The sequence below is a fragment of the Dermatophagoides farinae genome, chromosome 7 (assembly GCF_024713945.1).
Source record: "Dermatophagoides farinae isolate YC_2012a chromosome 7, ASM2471394v1, whole genome shotgun sequence".
In the NCBI taxonomy this organism is placed as follows: Eukaryota; Metazoa; Arthropoda; class Arachnida; order Sarcoptiformes; family Pyroglyphidae; genus Dermatophagoides; species Dermatophagoides farinae.
Window position 1 is genome coordinate 1826519 of NC_134683.1, and position 15471 is coordinate 1841989.

The following is a 15471-nucleotide window of genomic DNA, read 5'->3' on the forward strand; positions in this document are numbered from 1 at the left end:
CCAATGTAATTACAAGGAGAACGTGTGGAGAGAAAAAATTGGTCGATTATATGTTGTGTATGAATGCATTCAGTGATCAGATGGAGGGGGGTCTCATCATCACCACAAGAACAGTATTGATGTGGTTTTTGTGTTTGTGAACGTATTCTGTTCAAAAAGGAATTGAATGTCCACCGGTGAAGAAGAGAGTGGTGTCTGATTTGGAACAATGAACGCCCGAGATGGTCGATTTATTTGATGTGAACCCGTGTTGGCTCTGGTGGAGGATGTGCGAATTGCTGTAGAACTTGGTTAATTCAGTGAGAATTAATCTTTAGCACAAAAGGCGAAGATCTTTCCCAGATTGCTTAACATGATGATTGAAATTAAGTTTATTGTGGCGTCGAGATTACTGATGTGAATTCCAAGAATTTTAATGTTGTCTGAAGGTTGTACGAGATGATTGTCAAGTAAAAGTGGTAATTTTTCGTGGTTGTGAAGATAAAGGATATTGGTCTTTGAAGTGCTGATGTTTAGTTTACTTTGATGAATATATTTTGGAGTAGAATAGTCGTCTTTAAATGGTTTTTTCAAGATTTTGACTGCACTACACTTCCAAGAGTTGGGAAAATATCCTAACTCCAAACATTTGTTAAAAACAGGTTTCAACGCAAAATTTCTCTATTATTATTTACGTGTGGAGCGCTTAATCTTCTATATTCGAAGCAGCTGGTACTCCACTTGTTGCAAAAATTATGAGTTTAGAATCTCTTGATGGCGATTCTAAATGCACCTGGATTGCAAACCAACAAAATTGATTGCCAAGGTACACCGACCATCGTTTTATTATTCGAACCAGGTTTCCCAAAATTCGAATGATAAAGGTCAACCCCCTTTTCAAAGAACCCATGCGCGTGCAAACCATACCATAAAAATAAACATTCGAATAAAATGATTACAGTTTAATTAATTAATTTCAGAACTTTTAATTTATTTCTGGTTACAAAAAGCATTATTCTTAATTAATTCAATAATTTTTCATTGAATAAATTTTTCATTTCTATATAAATTATGTTGAAAAAAAATTCATGATTAGAGCTAATTTGTGAAAAAAATTGAAATTTTTTTATCGGTTAAAAATCATTGATTATTTTCGTGACAAAGAATCCGAGGTTCCAGAATCGAATTGAATTGCACAACAACAACTACAACAGCTTCAGCATGGGTCAAATGATGACAAGTAAGTAATTAACATTAAAATAAAAAAAAAAATTTTAACCCTACCACCTACACCACACTGTGTAGAAGGTTTAGCCATGATAAGCGAAAAAACAACAATGGCTACAAAAGCATTAAAACAGCCATTTCGTTCAAGTCCATTTCGTCGTGAATTACGTGAAAAATGTGATGAAATGACAAAACATCGAAAACAAACACAAATTGATGGTGGTGAACGAATGCCATCGGCAGGATCGACTGCCACCGCCAAACAACCACCACAGACACAAAAATCCAAAAATGAATGATTCGAATCATTCAAACAAGCAATGACAATGATGAATGAATGAAGAAGAGAGAAAAAAAAATTTTAATTTTACATTAATTTTTATTTGAATGAATTTTTCCTAAAAAAAAAGAATTTCAATTTCCGTCACACAAACACACAGTGTTATTTACAGTGGAGAAAAAAAAATTAAATTAAATTAAATAGCAAATACACACACACACACACACACTAATACCACACTCTAAATCGATATGTCAATGAGTTGAACATGGTTTCATCATATTACTTTTACCTGGCCATATATAATGATCTAGATGGCAAAAAAATAATGGTTCATTTTGTACAACATGAATTGGTGCTAATTTTATCCACGATATTGTAATGAATAAATTTGATTGCAATCTAATTTCATTTGATGATGATTGTAATGAAACCAGTATGTATTCAATTCGTTTCAATGGTAATGAATGTGGTCGAATAATCAATTTACTTAGACGATGATTTGGTCGTAATTGTGGATAATGTCGTGGATATAGTTTTTCATTCAATATAATCTGATTATTAGACATTTTATTGTCATCATTTGATTTAGTAACAATAGTTACAACCACCGTTGTTGTTGTTGTTGTTGTTGTTGAATCATTATCATTACCGATATTATTATGCGGTATAAATTGTCCCAATTTTACAATCAATTGATATTGATATTGACAATGATGTTTTGTTTGATCAATAAAATCCGATGTTTTCAGATACCATTTACCTTGTGGTGAAAATTTTGTTAAACCTTGTTTCAGTATAGCATATTCAGCATCATAACCCATTAATGCACATGTTGTTTCACCATGACCATCTATCCATAAATCTTCACAACCACATTCCCCATTGATGAACATTTGATAATTTGGACATAATACACCAATAAATTGACATTGTTGATTCCATATTGATTCAAAAAACCATTCATGTGAACGATAATGTGAACAGAATAGTAGATAACGTGGAAATTGAAATAAACTAGTCAATGGCCCATCACCATTACTATCGGTTAATTCTTTCATTGGTTTATATAATTTATCTTGCCAACAACCTGGTTGTGGTGTACCAGAATTCGGAAAAAAATCAATATCACCATAAGGTATTGTTAAACCTAATGAAAATATTGGATGAAAATCTGAATGTATAACATCCATAAAACCAGCTTGAAAACGATTTAAACGTTGATGTGATGGTTTTCGTTGAAAATATGGCCGTGGACCAGCATCCATTACAGTAATACGACCTGTAGGATGAACATAAAGATGACTTGTCAGTTAGAATGTAAAATATAGCAATTAATCTTTATTTCATAAATTGAAATATTTAAATAAAGAAAAAGATTCTGGTAAATCACAAAATACAGACCAATAAAAGTAATATTGCCCGCAAATCCACACATAAAACCACCTAAACTATGACCAATACAATGAATTTGTTCACCATTTAAATGATATTTTGACTATAGTGTGGCAGAAACAAGAAACAAAAAATTGTCAATAATATCAATAATTATGTTGAAACAGAGTAAATACCTTCAGAAAATTGATAAATCGTGCTAAATATAATGAATAACTTTGTATAATCATAGCAGCAACAAATAATTCATTCAAACTACGCCAACCAACAAATATTACATTTTGATCATCACGTAAAAGTAATAAACGTATAGCATCTCGTACCCATCTAGCAAATAGACGATTATCTTGCCATCCATTAATAAGAAATATTGTACGTTTATTTGGATTATAATTTGATTGCTTAATGGATTCATGATCATCAATACAAAGTTCATGGCCATTATCGGGATTCAAACGGCTATATAAATAAAAACGAACAGATGATATGCTTTTTGGTCGTGGAAATAATTCATTCCATATTGGTTCCCATTTTCCTGGTGTTGGTAATGATGATGATGATGATGAAATCATTGATTTGGATTCTATTTTAGAAAAAAAAACGGAAAAAGATCAATATTGCAGAAAAATAATTTGAAAAACTTACGTTTAATACGATGCGATAATTTCATTGCCACTGTATTGGTTGAATTTCGTTTTTGTTGTTGTTGTTGTTTTGATGATAATTTATATCGACGATCAGAATAATGTTGACGATGTATTCGTAAATCATTCGTAATACTGTCCACAGTGGACAATCGATTATTATTGGCCATAAAAATTGATGATGAATTTTTCAATGATAATAATAATTGTGCACGATCTAATGGACAAAACGTAATGGTCATTGTAAATATTAGAATAAATGATGATAAATTCATTTTGATGATGATGATGTGTTATTTAATAGTAAAAATAAAAAAAAGAGATCAAAGAAATTTTGGCAATTCAAAACGATGAAACCAGATCCAATCAAAAAAAAAATTGTCAATAACTCTTTTATGGCTTCATTTAATGAGTTTTTTTTTCATTTGAATGTGGACACACACACACACACACACAGAGACAAACAAGTTGATCAAAATGTTGATACACACATCATTGGCTGATGATGATGATGATGATTTTATAAATCAATTTTTTTCATCTACAATATTGAAATCGAAATCATTGCAAATGAAAAATTTGTCGCCGATTTCAATATTTGTTGTGTTGTTGTTTATGCGTAACGAACAAACAGATTAACAAAAAAAAACCCTTGAAAAGAAGAAGAAAGTAAATGATAACGAATGGTCAAATATAAGATCATCAATTGTTGTTGTTGTTGATGATGATGATGATGTTAATTGATGAGAATAGTGAAATAGAAAAGAGAAAAGTAAATAAAACAGTGAGATTAGCGCGCAAAAAAAAATTGAAATGAATCATGAAGAGAAACCAAAAAAAAAAAAAAAAAAAAAAGAAAGAGAACAAAAAAAAGAACCAAAATGATGCTCTCTTTATGGGCAAAAAAAGCAAAAAAAATTATTGAATTTTCAAGTTGAACAAAAACAAAACAAATGAATGAATTATGATCAAGTTTAACTGATTGATTTGATTGATAATCTAATGTTCAAGTCGTTGATGACGATGATGATGATGATGATCAAATCAAATGTTGTTGTTCTTGTTCAAACAAATGAATCTTAAGTGTAATAATAATACTTGAAGTGAAATTATAAGGATTCAGTTTTTTTTTCATTTCATTTTTATTCAATTTCAATTTTTTTACATTAATTGATGTACACGGATGAAAAAAAAACATTGATCTTGAATGTTGTTGTTGTTGTTGTTTTTTTTATTATTATTGAGATTGTACCCAAAAAAAACAAGTAAAAATATTCTTTCAAGATATTCTCTTGTGTCTTGACTAAATGGCCAAAGAATATTTTATCTTTCAGATGGTCACAGAAAATGGTTACTGCCCAATATGGCATCAACAACAGTTTTTGACTTGATTGACAATCTACAAAAAAAAAATGTGTCTGTGTGTGAACAATTTGGACATTAATTTTCTGATAAAAATATCGATTCTTTAAATTTTGTTTTGTTTGTCCATCAATGTAATGTTTTTAAGATGTTAAAAGATTTTTCTCATTTGATAAAAAAAACAAAACAAAACAAAACCAGGTTATTATTATTATCATCATCATCATCGAACGATTCGAAAAGAATAGACATTTGAAACGAACAGAAAAAAATAACACATATCTGTCCAAACCACTTTTCATTTCGCCTTTGTAAAAAAAAAAAAATTACTGACAAATAAAACTCAAATGATAATTGAAATCTCGATTGATGATGAGAAACACAAATTTTTTTTGCTGGTTGTTTCAAAGTTTTTTTTTTGTTCCACCTTTTTATGGGCTAAAATTCGTTCATGTTTCCATTTTGTGTCCATAGTGGTAATGATGATGATGATGATGACATCAAAAAAAAAAAAACATCAAGTTTGACCTACTGGAATACCGTTGTGGTAAAAAATTATTCTCATTATCATTTTAAACGACGGTTGTTTCTTTTTTTTCGTGGTTATTGTATTTTTCGCTTTCTGTGTTTGAAATCGTAATCATCATCATCATATTTGATTGATTATTGAAACACAATTTTTTTTTTTGAATCCTGGTTCGATCCACCTGAACACAATAGCAATTTAACTATTGTAACTGTCTTTACATGTCAAAATACACACAAACACACACACACATGAACAATTGATAATGAAGTTATCATCATCATCATCATCATCGGTAATAGTATAACAATAAGCGAAAACAAAATGAATTGAATACAATGAAACTAGAATGACATTGAGCAATGGATGGTATTTATTTTTTTTTTTTTTTTGTTCAGATTTAATAATCATAGGATTGACAACACACATATGTTCATTAAGAATATGAAGGTTAAACAAAGGGATGAATGAAATTTTTACAAAAAAAAACAAATTCGATTTCTAAACCATTCAATAGATAATGAGTATGGTTTAGATTTTCATTGACAAGGTTAGATGCAAACATTCATTCATTTTGTCTAATAATAGTTTGATTTACAATTCAAAATGGAATTCAGCAATGAATGAAAATGGTAGCAAAAAATCCGATGATAATGATGATGATCATCATCATTTATTTTATGAGACTATAGATAGATGAATGGATGTGAAATTATGAAATTTTTTTTTTCTCTCTTCTCCGTATTGAAAAAAGCGAAAACAACATGTTAAAATCAGGTATGCTGAAACATTTTTGTCCATCGTTGTCCATTGTTATATATGTATGGAACTTTATTTTTTTATAATCAATAATCAATAATTAATGAAATGAAAAAGAAAATTAATTCAAGAAGAAACAAAAAAAAAGAACGGAAGTAATAATCTTCTTTTTTTGAAAAATTGGAAAAGTAACAAAATAACAAAATTGTTTGTTTGTAATCACATTTGAAGACAATTACACGTGTGTCCAGCAAAAACAACAAAAAAAATTGGACATAGAAATTATAAAAGTTTTAAGAATATTTAACACTTTGATAGTTATTCTATATAGAATTCACAGAATGATCACATTAATTGTTTGTTCAAAACAAAAACAAAACAAAAAAATTCTTATCACAAAACAAATATGAACACAACATAACATTCAAAGTGTTTATAATTCATGAATTATCAATTATTCATGTGGACAAAATAACACTGAAATAACGATGAATCAACTTTTCTGTCTCTGTCTCTCTCTCTCTCTCTCTCTCTCTCTCTCTCTGTTTGATGGCAGAATCAGAATCAGAATCATGATCATCATGATTTGAAATGTTGCACTGTTGTTTTGATGTTTTCGGTGTCTATGTGTTGAAGATTGATTTTAAAACATGATGATTCTTTCATGGTACTTTATTCATTAACATTTTCATGGATTTCTTACATTTTTTTTTTCTTAACAACACATATCATTAGAACAATTCTATGTCTTTCAATGAATTTCCATTTGCCATTAATTATGATATGATAAAGAGAATCATTTATAAGATGGCATTTTTTTTTATATACCCAGTATTAATGAAGAATGAATGGACTTATGAATATTTAACGAATGAAAAACCACAATACATTCTGAAATTCTCGGGAAAAAAAATTCCAGAATCCAATTTCTAATGTAAATCCTATGTGTGTGTGTAAAAAAAACTTCCACTAATCTGTGATGTCTCATAACGATAATCATCATGAGAAGTATTCATCTATTTGTATTTTGGTTGTTCATGGAAATTCACAAACAAACAAACGCATCAGATAAAGAGAAGATGGACAAAAAAATTATCTTTTCTACAAACAAACAAATGAAAGTGGTGGAGAAAGAAAAAAACTTATCTAATGTTTATATTCGTTTATTGTTGTTGTTGCTGTTGTCACTTGTTATTTATATTACTGTTTGTTGAGAGAGGAAGTAAAGGGTTAATTTTTGTTTTAAACATTCTGGTAATGCTGAAATAACAGTATTCAGTAAAATCCTTACTTTCTTCTTCTTCTTCTTGTTCTAATGGCTCTTGAAGAATCTAATTTTGTGGAATTTCATTTGTGAAATTAGGTTTCTGTTTTTTTTTGGAAGAAAAAAAAACCTGAAGTTTCAAATCCAGACAGAAAAAAAATACTCAACTTGACATCATTTTTTTTCGTACTGGATTCCATTACACACACACACACACACACACACACACACACATATTATATTCAAATTCTTTGTTTTTGGTTTCCATTTCAAATTGAATGAATTATTCACTCTATTATAACATTGATATGAGAAAAAAAAATTATCTCTACTTTCTAATTCATTTCATTAATGTATTGTAATGATGTTATACATACCACTAAACCAATGGCAATGTTAGTGTCAATTATAACGGAATTACAGAATTCATTACCAATGGTAAAATGTTTTTGTGTGCTTGTGTATGTGTTTAGTGCCAAAAATTCTGGCCAAAAAAATCATCATCATCATCATTAACAGGAAATGAAGAGAAATTGAAACAAAATTTTAAATTGAAAAAATCGAAATTGTTTCCTTTTTTTCCGGATGCTAATTTTCTTTACTTTTTTTTTACTTTTTGTTGTTGGCCAAAATTTTCGCTTCACATAGTCAATGGGTTTGATACTTTTGTGTGTGTATTCAGATTTTTCTTTTTCGAAATCAATTTCTTTGAAAAATCATCAATCATCTTGTATTCAGCATATGCAGTAGTAACAGTAGTAGTAGATGATGGTGAAAAATTCAAATCGAACCATCGATCGATTTCATTCAACCGAAAAGATGTATATATAAAAACGATCAATCGATCGATCCAATTATTTGAAGGACAAGCGCATTGATTCGCCCCTTTTCCACACCATACGATTGAATAATACTGCATATTGAACTTTTGTATAATGACAAATTGAATTTTTTTTTTTCGTGGGCTGTCTGAAAAGTATAATGCACGTAATCATCACAACCAAAACCAAAAAAAAAAAAAAAAAAATTAGTTCAATAAAAAAATTATTGAACATAATAAATATATATATGGGTCAAATTGGTTGATTTACATACTATTTTGGATGAAAAAAAACGACGACAAAATCATTAACTAATCCAAAAAAAAAAATGCAATCGAATTATCATCATCATTGATTGATTGATTGATTGATCAATGTCATTCGTATTCATATATGAAATAAACTAAAGAGAAAAAAAAATAAAAATTAGATGATTTGGACAAGATAATTGGAAGAGATATTTTGGTGATACTAAAAATACAAAAATGTTTTTTTTTTTTTTGTTAACCAAATGAATGAATGAATGAATGAATGGGAAAAAATGATTGATATGGCCAATGGTGTTTAACTGTTGTTCGATCCATTTGAATATAAAAATAGAAATGATGATGAAGGGAAAAATTATTGCTAAAACAACCGGAATTTAATCTATAGAAAAAAAAATAAATATAGAAAAAGATTACTAAATGATTTCAAAAAAAAAAAAATCTTTTTCATCTTCAAATTACACTAGTTCAAGAGAACAAATTCTAAAAAATTTATTAACGGATTAAGAAACCAAACCTTTCATTTGATTCTATAGAATTTGTTGAATGAGCATTTGAATAGATCCATAAATAATCAACGGGATTATTGTCTATATATCTGATCATGAAAATGATTTGTGAAGGTCAAAAGATTTTGTTTGTCACTTACCATAGTTACTGACATTAATCATTATCATCATATATTCGGGTTTTTTTTTTCTCGACCACATAAACAAACTGTGTATACCATTGTGTGAATATCATCACCATCATCATAATTTATAAATTCAATAATCGTGGCCATCATCTGTGTGATCATGATAATCGATAATGATGAAATGAAATGAGAGAAAAACAAAAACAAAGTTATCCAAATGCAATTAATTATGGAAATTTTTTTCTCTTCTCTGACTTTTCTTTTTCATCCAGATCATGGTTGATAATAATAGAGATTCATTGAATATATGTGAATGCTATGATGAAATATTTTCCATTATTATTATTATTATTATGATTATCGGGAAAATTTTAACCAAAGGTTATGTAATCCGGCCATTGAAACATGACTGCCGGGCTAATAATCATGGAATCCAAATGGAATGTTTATTCTATAGATTTCACCATTGTTAGCCATTTTTTTCCCGATTTACAATTCATTTATTAGTTGATGATGTTCTGTATATTCACATTGTACCCATTATCGTTGATGTTAATGAATTTTTTTTTCACTTTTTCATTATCATTATCCATATCAATTTTGGACGGAGATGAAGTTTTTTTTTCCATAGAAACAAAAAAAAAATAAATGCAATAATCATCATCATTCTATATAGAATATTACCATTTGATTTTCGATGGAATTTTCATTCGTTCATTTTCGATTTTTTTAAAGTTCAAATGTGATTGCATAAAAAAAGTAACTCTAGGCATCCAGCAAATACCGATGGATTCTGATTGAATTAGAAATGGAATGGTTTTTTTTTCGTTGTTGTTGTTGTTTTGGTTCCAGATGAAATTTTTTTTCTTTTTGATTTTTAAGTTTTCTTTTCAAAGGTGGGTAGTAGTCATCATCATCAAATTGTAAGTTATTATTATAATGAATCTTTCAGATTTAATTTAGACAAAAAAAAACACACACACACACACAGACACAAAATGTGGCCAAATAAATATAAATGAATGATGATGATAATTGAATTAGATTTTTTGTTTTCTTCTTGGATCAATTTGAAGGATTACGGGCCAATGTCAAATTGAATTAAATTCAAAAAAATATCAATCAAATTCTGATGATTCCGTATATACAGATGATGTTATATTATATGATGAATTCGAATGAACGAAAAAAAAGGTAAACTCAAAATTCGATCAACGCCATCTATCGTTTGTATTATTATTAGTATCATCGATGTGTTTGTGTTTGGTGTATTATATTACCATCTGTTGATTGTGTTATACGCCTCATCATCATCATCATCAAATTGTGTGTGTGTGTGTTGGCTCAATGCCGTTTTTTTTTTTGTTTTGTTTTTCTGTTTCTATTATTATTATTTGGTCATTAAATGATCTGAAACTTTTGGGAACAAATTTTTGATTTTCAAACAATTTTTTCATTCAATTGAATTAAAGGTGAATATGAATTTTTTTTTGTATATTGATGTTTAATGTTAATTCGAATATTTTGTTACATAGGAAATTCGCGAAATATTCTCTAACCAGTTTGTTCATTTGTTGTCATATTCGAATAAAATCAGCGTTTTTTTTTTTTTTTTTTTTTTTGATTTTTTATCATCACCATCATCATCATGGTATCATTACGTGTTTGTGGTCCAAAATTATCCATTTGTTGTACATTGATATCTGTTTGGGGTTTTATCATGTTACCAATAATGGGCGTTTTATTATCCAAACATTCATTAACATTTGCCGAAGATCTTGTTGAAGATATAGAATTCAATACGACTACAGAATTTCTGGAAAAAGCTGGTGAACGTTATGATGAAGCGGCTAAAACATGTTATATAGCTGGTGCAATCTATCTTGGATCATTTGCTTTTTCAATATGGCAATTTTTTCTCAATCGAAATGTTTCGAATAAACATTAAGATGAAAAAAAATTGAAATGATAACAAGTTAAACTGATGGAATAAGATTGTCAAAATGAACAAAATGAACCACCAACCTTGAGAAAATTTTTTTTCCATTCAAAACAATTCATCAAAAACCAAATAAAACCAGAATATATTCTAAATTGAAATGTTACCATTTACATAAATATTCTAGAATTCTACAGATGTTTCAAAGAAACAGCAACAACAACAACAAAAAACGTTTTACGATTTCAATTTCAATTTTGTTTTGTTCATTTTGGAATTCTTTCTACATCATTATCATTATAACTGTCACATTTTTCTCGTGATAATCAAGAAATCTTTTATTATTTTATATGTGATTCATTTATTCATTCATTTTAATCCACATGCACCCACACGCACACACACACACACACACACCCACACAACATATTGTCATATTCATAAATTGAATTGATCCAAAAAAGAAAAAAAAATTGAATTTTCACATTTTTGTTCAAATAGCCAAGAGAAAAAGTTGTTGTTATTAATTTATACATACACGTTTTTGTTCATTTTTTGAATATATTCAAAAAAATTGAAATAAATAAAATTTACATTTACATATTTCATTTCATCATTTTACAATTGACAGAATTTTTCTATCAAAATATCCGGAATTGATTTGTATCGATGATGATGTTGATGATGATGATGACGAGACGTAATAAGGATAAGAAGATAAGAATCTGTCTGGATCTATTTTTTGTTTTCTTTCAAAAAAAAAAAAAAAAAAAGAAAAAATGAATCTGGACCATGTGGTCCATGTGTATGTTATATACAGCTATAGCTGCTGTGCATGTTGTATGTGTATATTACTACTATACATGATGATTGGTTATATAGACCGTTACCATATAATGGCCAAATAGACATGCCGTTATTACATAGAATTCACCAATCATCAACATGGTGAATATATAAAAGTTTCCAACATGAATCATTATTATAGAATTGAAGTTTCATTCATTTTGTTTCAGCCATTCATTCAATATACACACACACACACACAGGGTTTATTTTTTCAATTTTTCTACCAATCATCATGTTCAACAATCGAAGTGTAATGTAAAACAGAAAAATTTTTTGGACATCAACCGAGTTTTTTTTTTGCTCTTTTTTTCCAGAATATTTATTTAAATTTAGATGGCCACTTTGTTTGTGGTGCGTGGGTGTGTTTGTTTTGTTTTTTTTTTTTTTTGATTGAAATTTAAAATTTAAAATTTGAACCATCATCTCATTCAACTCCATTACGATTTTTTTTTTTAAATTTTACTTCACTGAAAAAAATGAGCTTTCATGATTTCATAATCGAAGATAAAATTTCACCAAAAAAAAACAAACAATTCCACTTCCGCCGCTTAATTACAGTTGCAAAAATAAAACTTTTTTTTTCATGTGATGTGTCTGTTCCATTTGGTTTCATTTTTGATTGACAGTAAATCATTCTTGCTAAATCCTCATATAACCGGATTATAAACATTCAGCTTTTTTTTGCTGTTTGATCACCTGAATTCATTCAAAAATATCGTAACCATGTAATAAACATTTTTGCATTCGATTTTGTTTCAAGCAAGAAATTTTTATTTTGAAGAACAAAGAAAAAAAAACAACAACAACAACAACAACGAATAAATCCGAATATATAAATTTGAAATTGGTTTTTTCAATTATCATTACATCATTCACCAACTACAAAACAAAAAACAACAAAAAAAATCTGAAATTTGTTCTCTCTTTCTCTGTCCATGTTGTTAATGTTTCATGTTTCCATTTAAAATAACGAAAAAAACCAGCAACAAAAACAACAACAGAATTGAAAACAAAAAAACAAAACCGAATAGAGAGATTTTTTTTTCATCCTGTTATTCAATACTTTATGTTTTGTATTTGTTTGTTTTTATTTATTCCATTTCATTTGTTCCATGTCCAAAATCAAAACAATCATCATCATCATCTACATTGTTCAGTTGATCAATTACTTCCCCCTTTCTTTCTCAGATACTCATCTTTTACTTTTTTTTTATTCAATCTTGTCATTTTTTTCGATTGTCAATCCATAATTTCCGTCCGTTTGTCCGTTGTAAACACCACCCGATTCGGCTATTCGGTTCGTCGGTTATTACACATATAATATATCATCCAGTGTGTGTGTGTGTGTGTGTATATGGATTCAGAAATCTTGTATGAAACACAAGTAAAGAATCTGAAATTGTCCTTTATGAATGAAAACAAAAAAAAATTCTTTTATTCCAACAATTCTACGACTATCCTCATCATCAGTGAAAAAAAAACAAATAATAACAAACAGTAAACAGTAAACATTTTTTGTCTGTTGTCTCGACATTTTAGTGTCAATCTTTTCGTCGTCGTCGTCGTTGTCGTTGTTTTTCTGTTTATTTTCCATTGGCTGATGGAACGAATTTCATTCATTTCTTTCTTTCTTTCTTTACGTCACATTATTTATAGTGAAAAACAATCATCATCAAGCGGCTACTGTGAATCCGTTCAAGACAGCAACAACAACAACAACAACAAAAAAGTGAAATTCCATCAAACAAAAACGCGAAAAAATAAAGGGAAATTAATTGTCAACATATAAAGCCGAAAAAGGACGAAAAAAAAAACAAAAGCTAAATGCGAATTCTCACCATCATCATCATTTTCATGTTTGCTAAAAAAAATGAGCTGAATGTTTTTTTTCTCTTCTTACGGTAAAACGATTTTTTTTGAACATTTTTTTTCTTCTTTTTTTTGATTTACATCACTCAAGGCTCATATTCTTTTTTTTTTTGCTCTGTACATGAACATAACGCATTAATCCTAATTGAAGTAATTAACATTTTTGGATAAAAAGTAAAGAAAATATCAAGTTTTTCATTTCATTTCATTTTTTTTCCGGTTTACAAGTGGAAAAAAAGAATATTCTGTTGCCCGAATTCATATTTTGTGTGTGTGTATGGTGTGCAAGTGTACACACTGTTTTTTTTCAAATCTTCATCTAAAACTGTGTGCACTTTAATAATATATAATAATAATATTCACATCTCATCATGTAAAGGTAAGTCAAAGTTTTTTTTTGATCTTTGATTTATTCTTTGGATTTCATGTCATTTGGGTTTTTGATTTCCAAGAATTTTCTTCTTGAATCACTTTTTTTTTTTGTATGAAATTGTTTTTCGTTATGTTGCTATTTTTAGCTTTAATTTGAAATTTTTCTTTTCCGTTTCGTTTTCATTCCATTTCCTTTGCTCGCTCATTCTCCGTTTGACTATGCGTGTAATTTTGATCCGATTTCAAGAATCTAAGAAAATGAAAATTTTTTCAATCTTTTCAATTACTTATGAGTGTTCTATAGTGAATAGTTCAGAATTACAGATGAAATCATGGAAAAAAAACCAAGTGTGTGAAAAATTAAGATCAACCATCGTCTTCTGTGGTGAGTGTCTATATTGAAACTTGCTATATGCACTTATCTAGAAGAATCCGACTCGAAAATGGCAAAGATAAATGATTTGATTGATGGCTGTGATTTTTTTATTTCAAAATCTCCGAATAAAAAAAATGACGAAAAAAATCCATTCATCTTTTTTTTTCTTCTCTGGTTGAAAAATGAATTTGAAAACAAATAAAAAAAAATTGAATTCGAAAGAATGAATGAATGACTATGTGACACATCAATTAGGGTGTTGTTTTCCATGAACATTGTGTGAATGAACGAAATCAATCAAATAAAAAAAACATAAACATTCAACGGGAAAAAATTTCTATTCATTTTTTTTTTTTTTGAAATATGATCCATCATCATTCTCGTGTCGGGTTGAATATATTGTTGCTGATGATGATGATGATGATTATCCTTTATTAGAAATAATAAGTAGTGATAATAATAATTTTCTCTTGATTCACAAACATTCAGCGATTCTGTTTCCGTTTTCTTTCTCGCGCGCTTCATGAACTCATCTTGTTTGTTGACTTATTACTGCTACTACTATATCCCTAACACCTCATCATTCATATCGTTTATTATCATCATCATCATCATCATCATTATAATAATAATAATAATTTCTTCATAACTCTTAAATAGAATTTGAATCCTGTTTATGCTCGGTTTCCTTTTTCTTCTTGGTTCATGAATCCATGCATGAATGCATGCATGATATCCATGGAGAAGGGGGAATGGAGCAAAAAAAAATGACGAATATAGAAAATTACGTAACAAATTTTGCCTATTTTTCCGGTCTTTGGCTTTTTTGAATCTTCATATTCTTTTAGATGTTGGATTGGAATTTTTCTGTTTTTGGTTGGTCACATTAAAGTTCAAAGCCATGAA

General features: G+C 28.5%; 3 protein-coding genes, 1 non-coding gene and 1 pseudogene across 4 annotated transcripts in view; 3 read left to right on the forward strand and 2 right to left on the reverse strand.

Annotated features, from left to right (window-relative positions):
* Window positions 1-675: 675 nt before the first annotated feature.
* On the reverse strand, window positions 676-878 carry LOC124497357 (U11 spliceosomal RNA). Its single transcript, XR_006959410.1, has one exon. It is a non-coding gene; the product is annotated as a U11 spliceosomal RNA (small nuclear RNA).
* A 205-nt stretch (window positions 879-1083) lies between these two features.
* LOC124497027 (uncharacterized) lies at window positions 1084-1515 on the forward strand. Its single transcript, XM_047060612.2, has 2 exons — window positions 1084-1219; window positions 1285-1515. Exons 1-2 carry the CDS (start codon window positions 1201-1203, stop codon window positions 1503-1505), a joined length of 240 nt encoding a protein of 79 aa, XP_046916568.2. The 5' UTR covers window positions 1084-1200; the 3' UTR covers window positions 1506-1515.
* A 50-nt stretch (window positions 1516-1565) lies between these two features.
* On the reverse strand, window positions 1566-4399 carry LOC124497024 (pancreatic triacylglycerol lipase). Its single transcript, XM_047060609.2, has 4 exons — window positions 3527-4399; window positions 3058-3464; window positions 2891-2984; window positions 1566-2768 (listed from the first exon to the last, which is right to left on the reverse strand). Exons 1-4 carry the CDS (start codon window positions 3798-3800, stop codon window positions 1741-1743), a joined length of 1803 nt encoding a protein of 600 aa, XP_046916565.2. The 5' UTR covers window positions 3801-4399; the 3' UTR covers window positions 1566-1740.
* Window positions 4400-10472: 6073 nt separating this feature from the next.
* On the forward strand, window positions 10473-11707 carry LOC142597687 (ribonuclease kappa-B pseudogene; annotated as a pseudogene).
* Window positions 11708-12145: 438 nt separating this feature from the next.
* The window catches only part of LOC124497140 (atrial natriuretic peptide receptor 1), a 34147-nt gene continuing 30821 nt past the window's right edge, over window positions 12146-15471 (forward strand). The window contains 1 exon segment of the mRNA XM_075732509.1: window positions 12146-14196. The gene's annotated coding sequence lies outside the window, so the exon portion shown is untranslated.

Bases quoted from the DNA above. Each gene is read 5' to 3' on its own strand.
- LOC124497024 (XM_047060609.2), bottom strand. From the start codon at position 3,800: ATGAATTTATCATCATTTATTCTAATATTTACAATGACCATTACGTTT. The intron at 2,985-3,057 runs GTATTTACTCTG...GCCACACTATAG, and splicing joins GATTTATCAATTTTCTGAAG to TCAAAATATCATTTAAATGG. The intron at 2,769-2,890 runs GTCTGTATTTTG...TTCATCCTACAG, and splicing joins GGGCAATATTACTTTTATTG to GTCGTATTACTGTAATGGAT.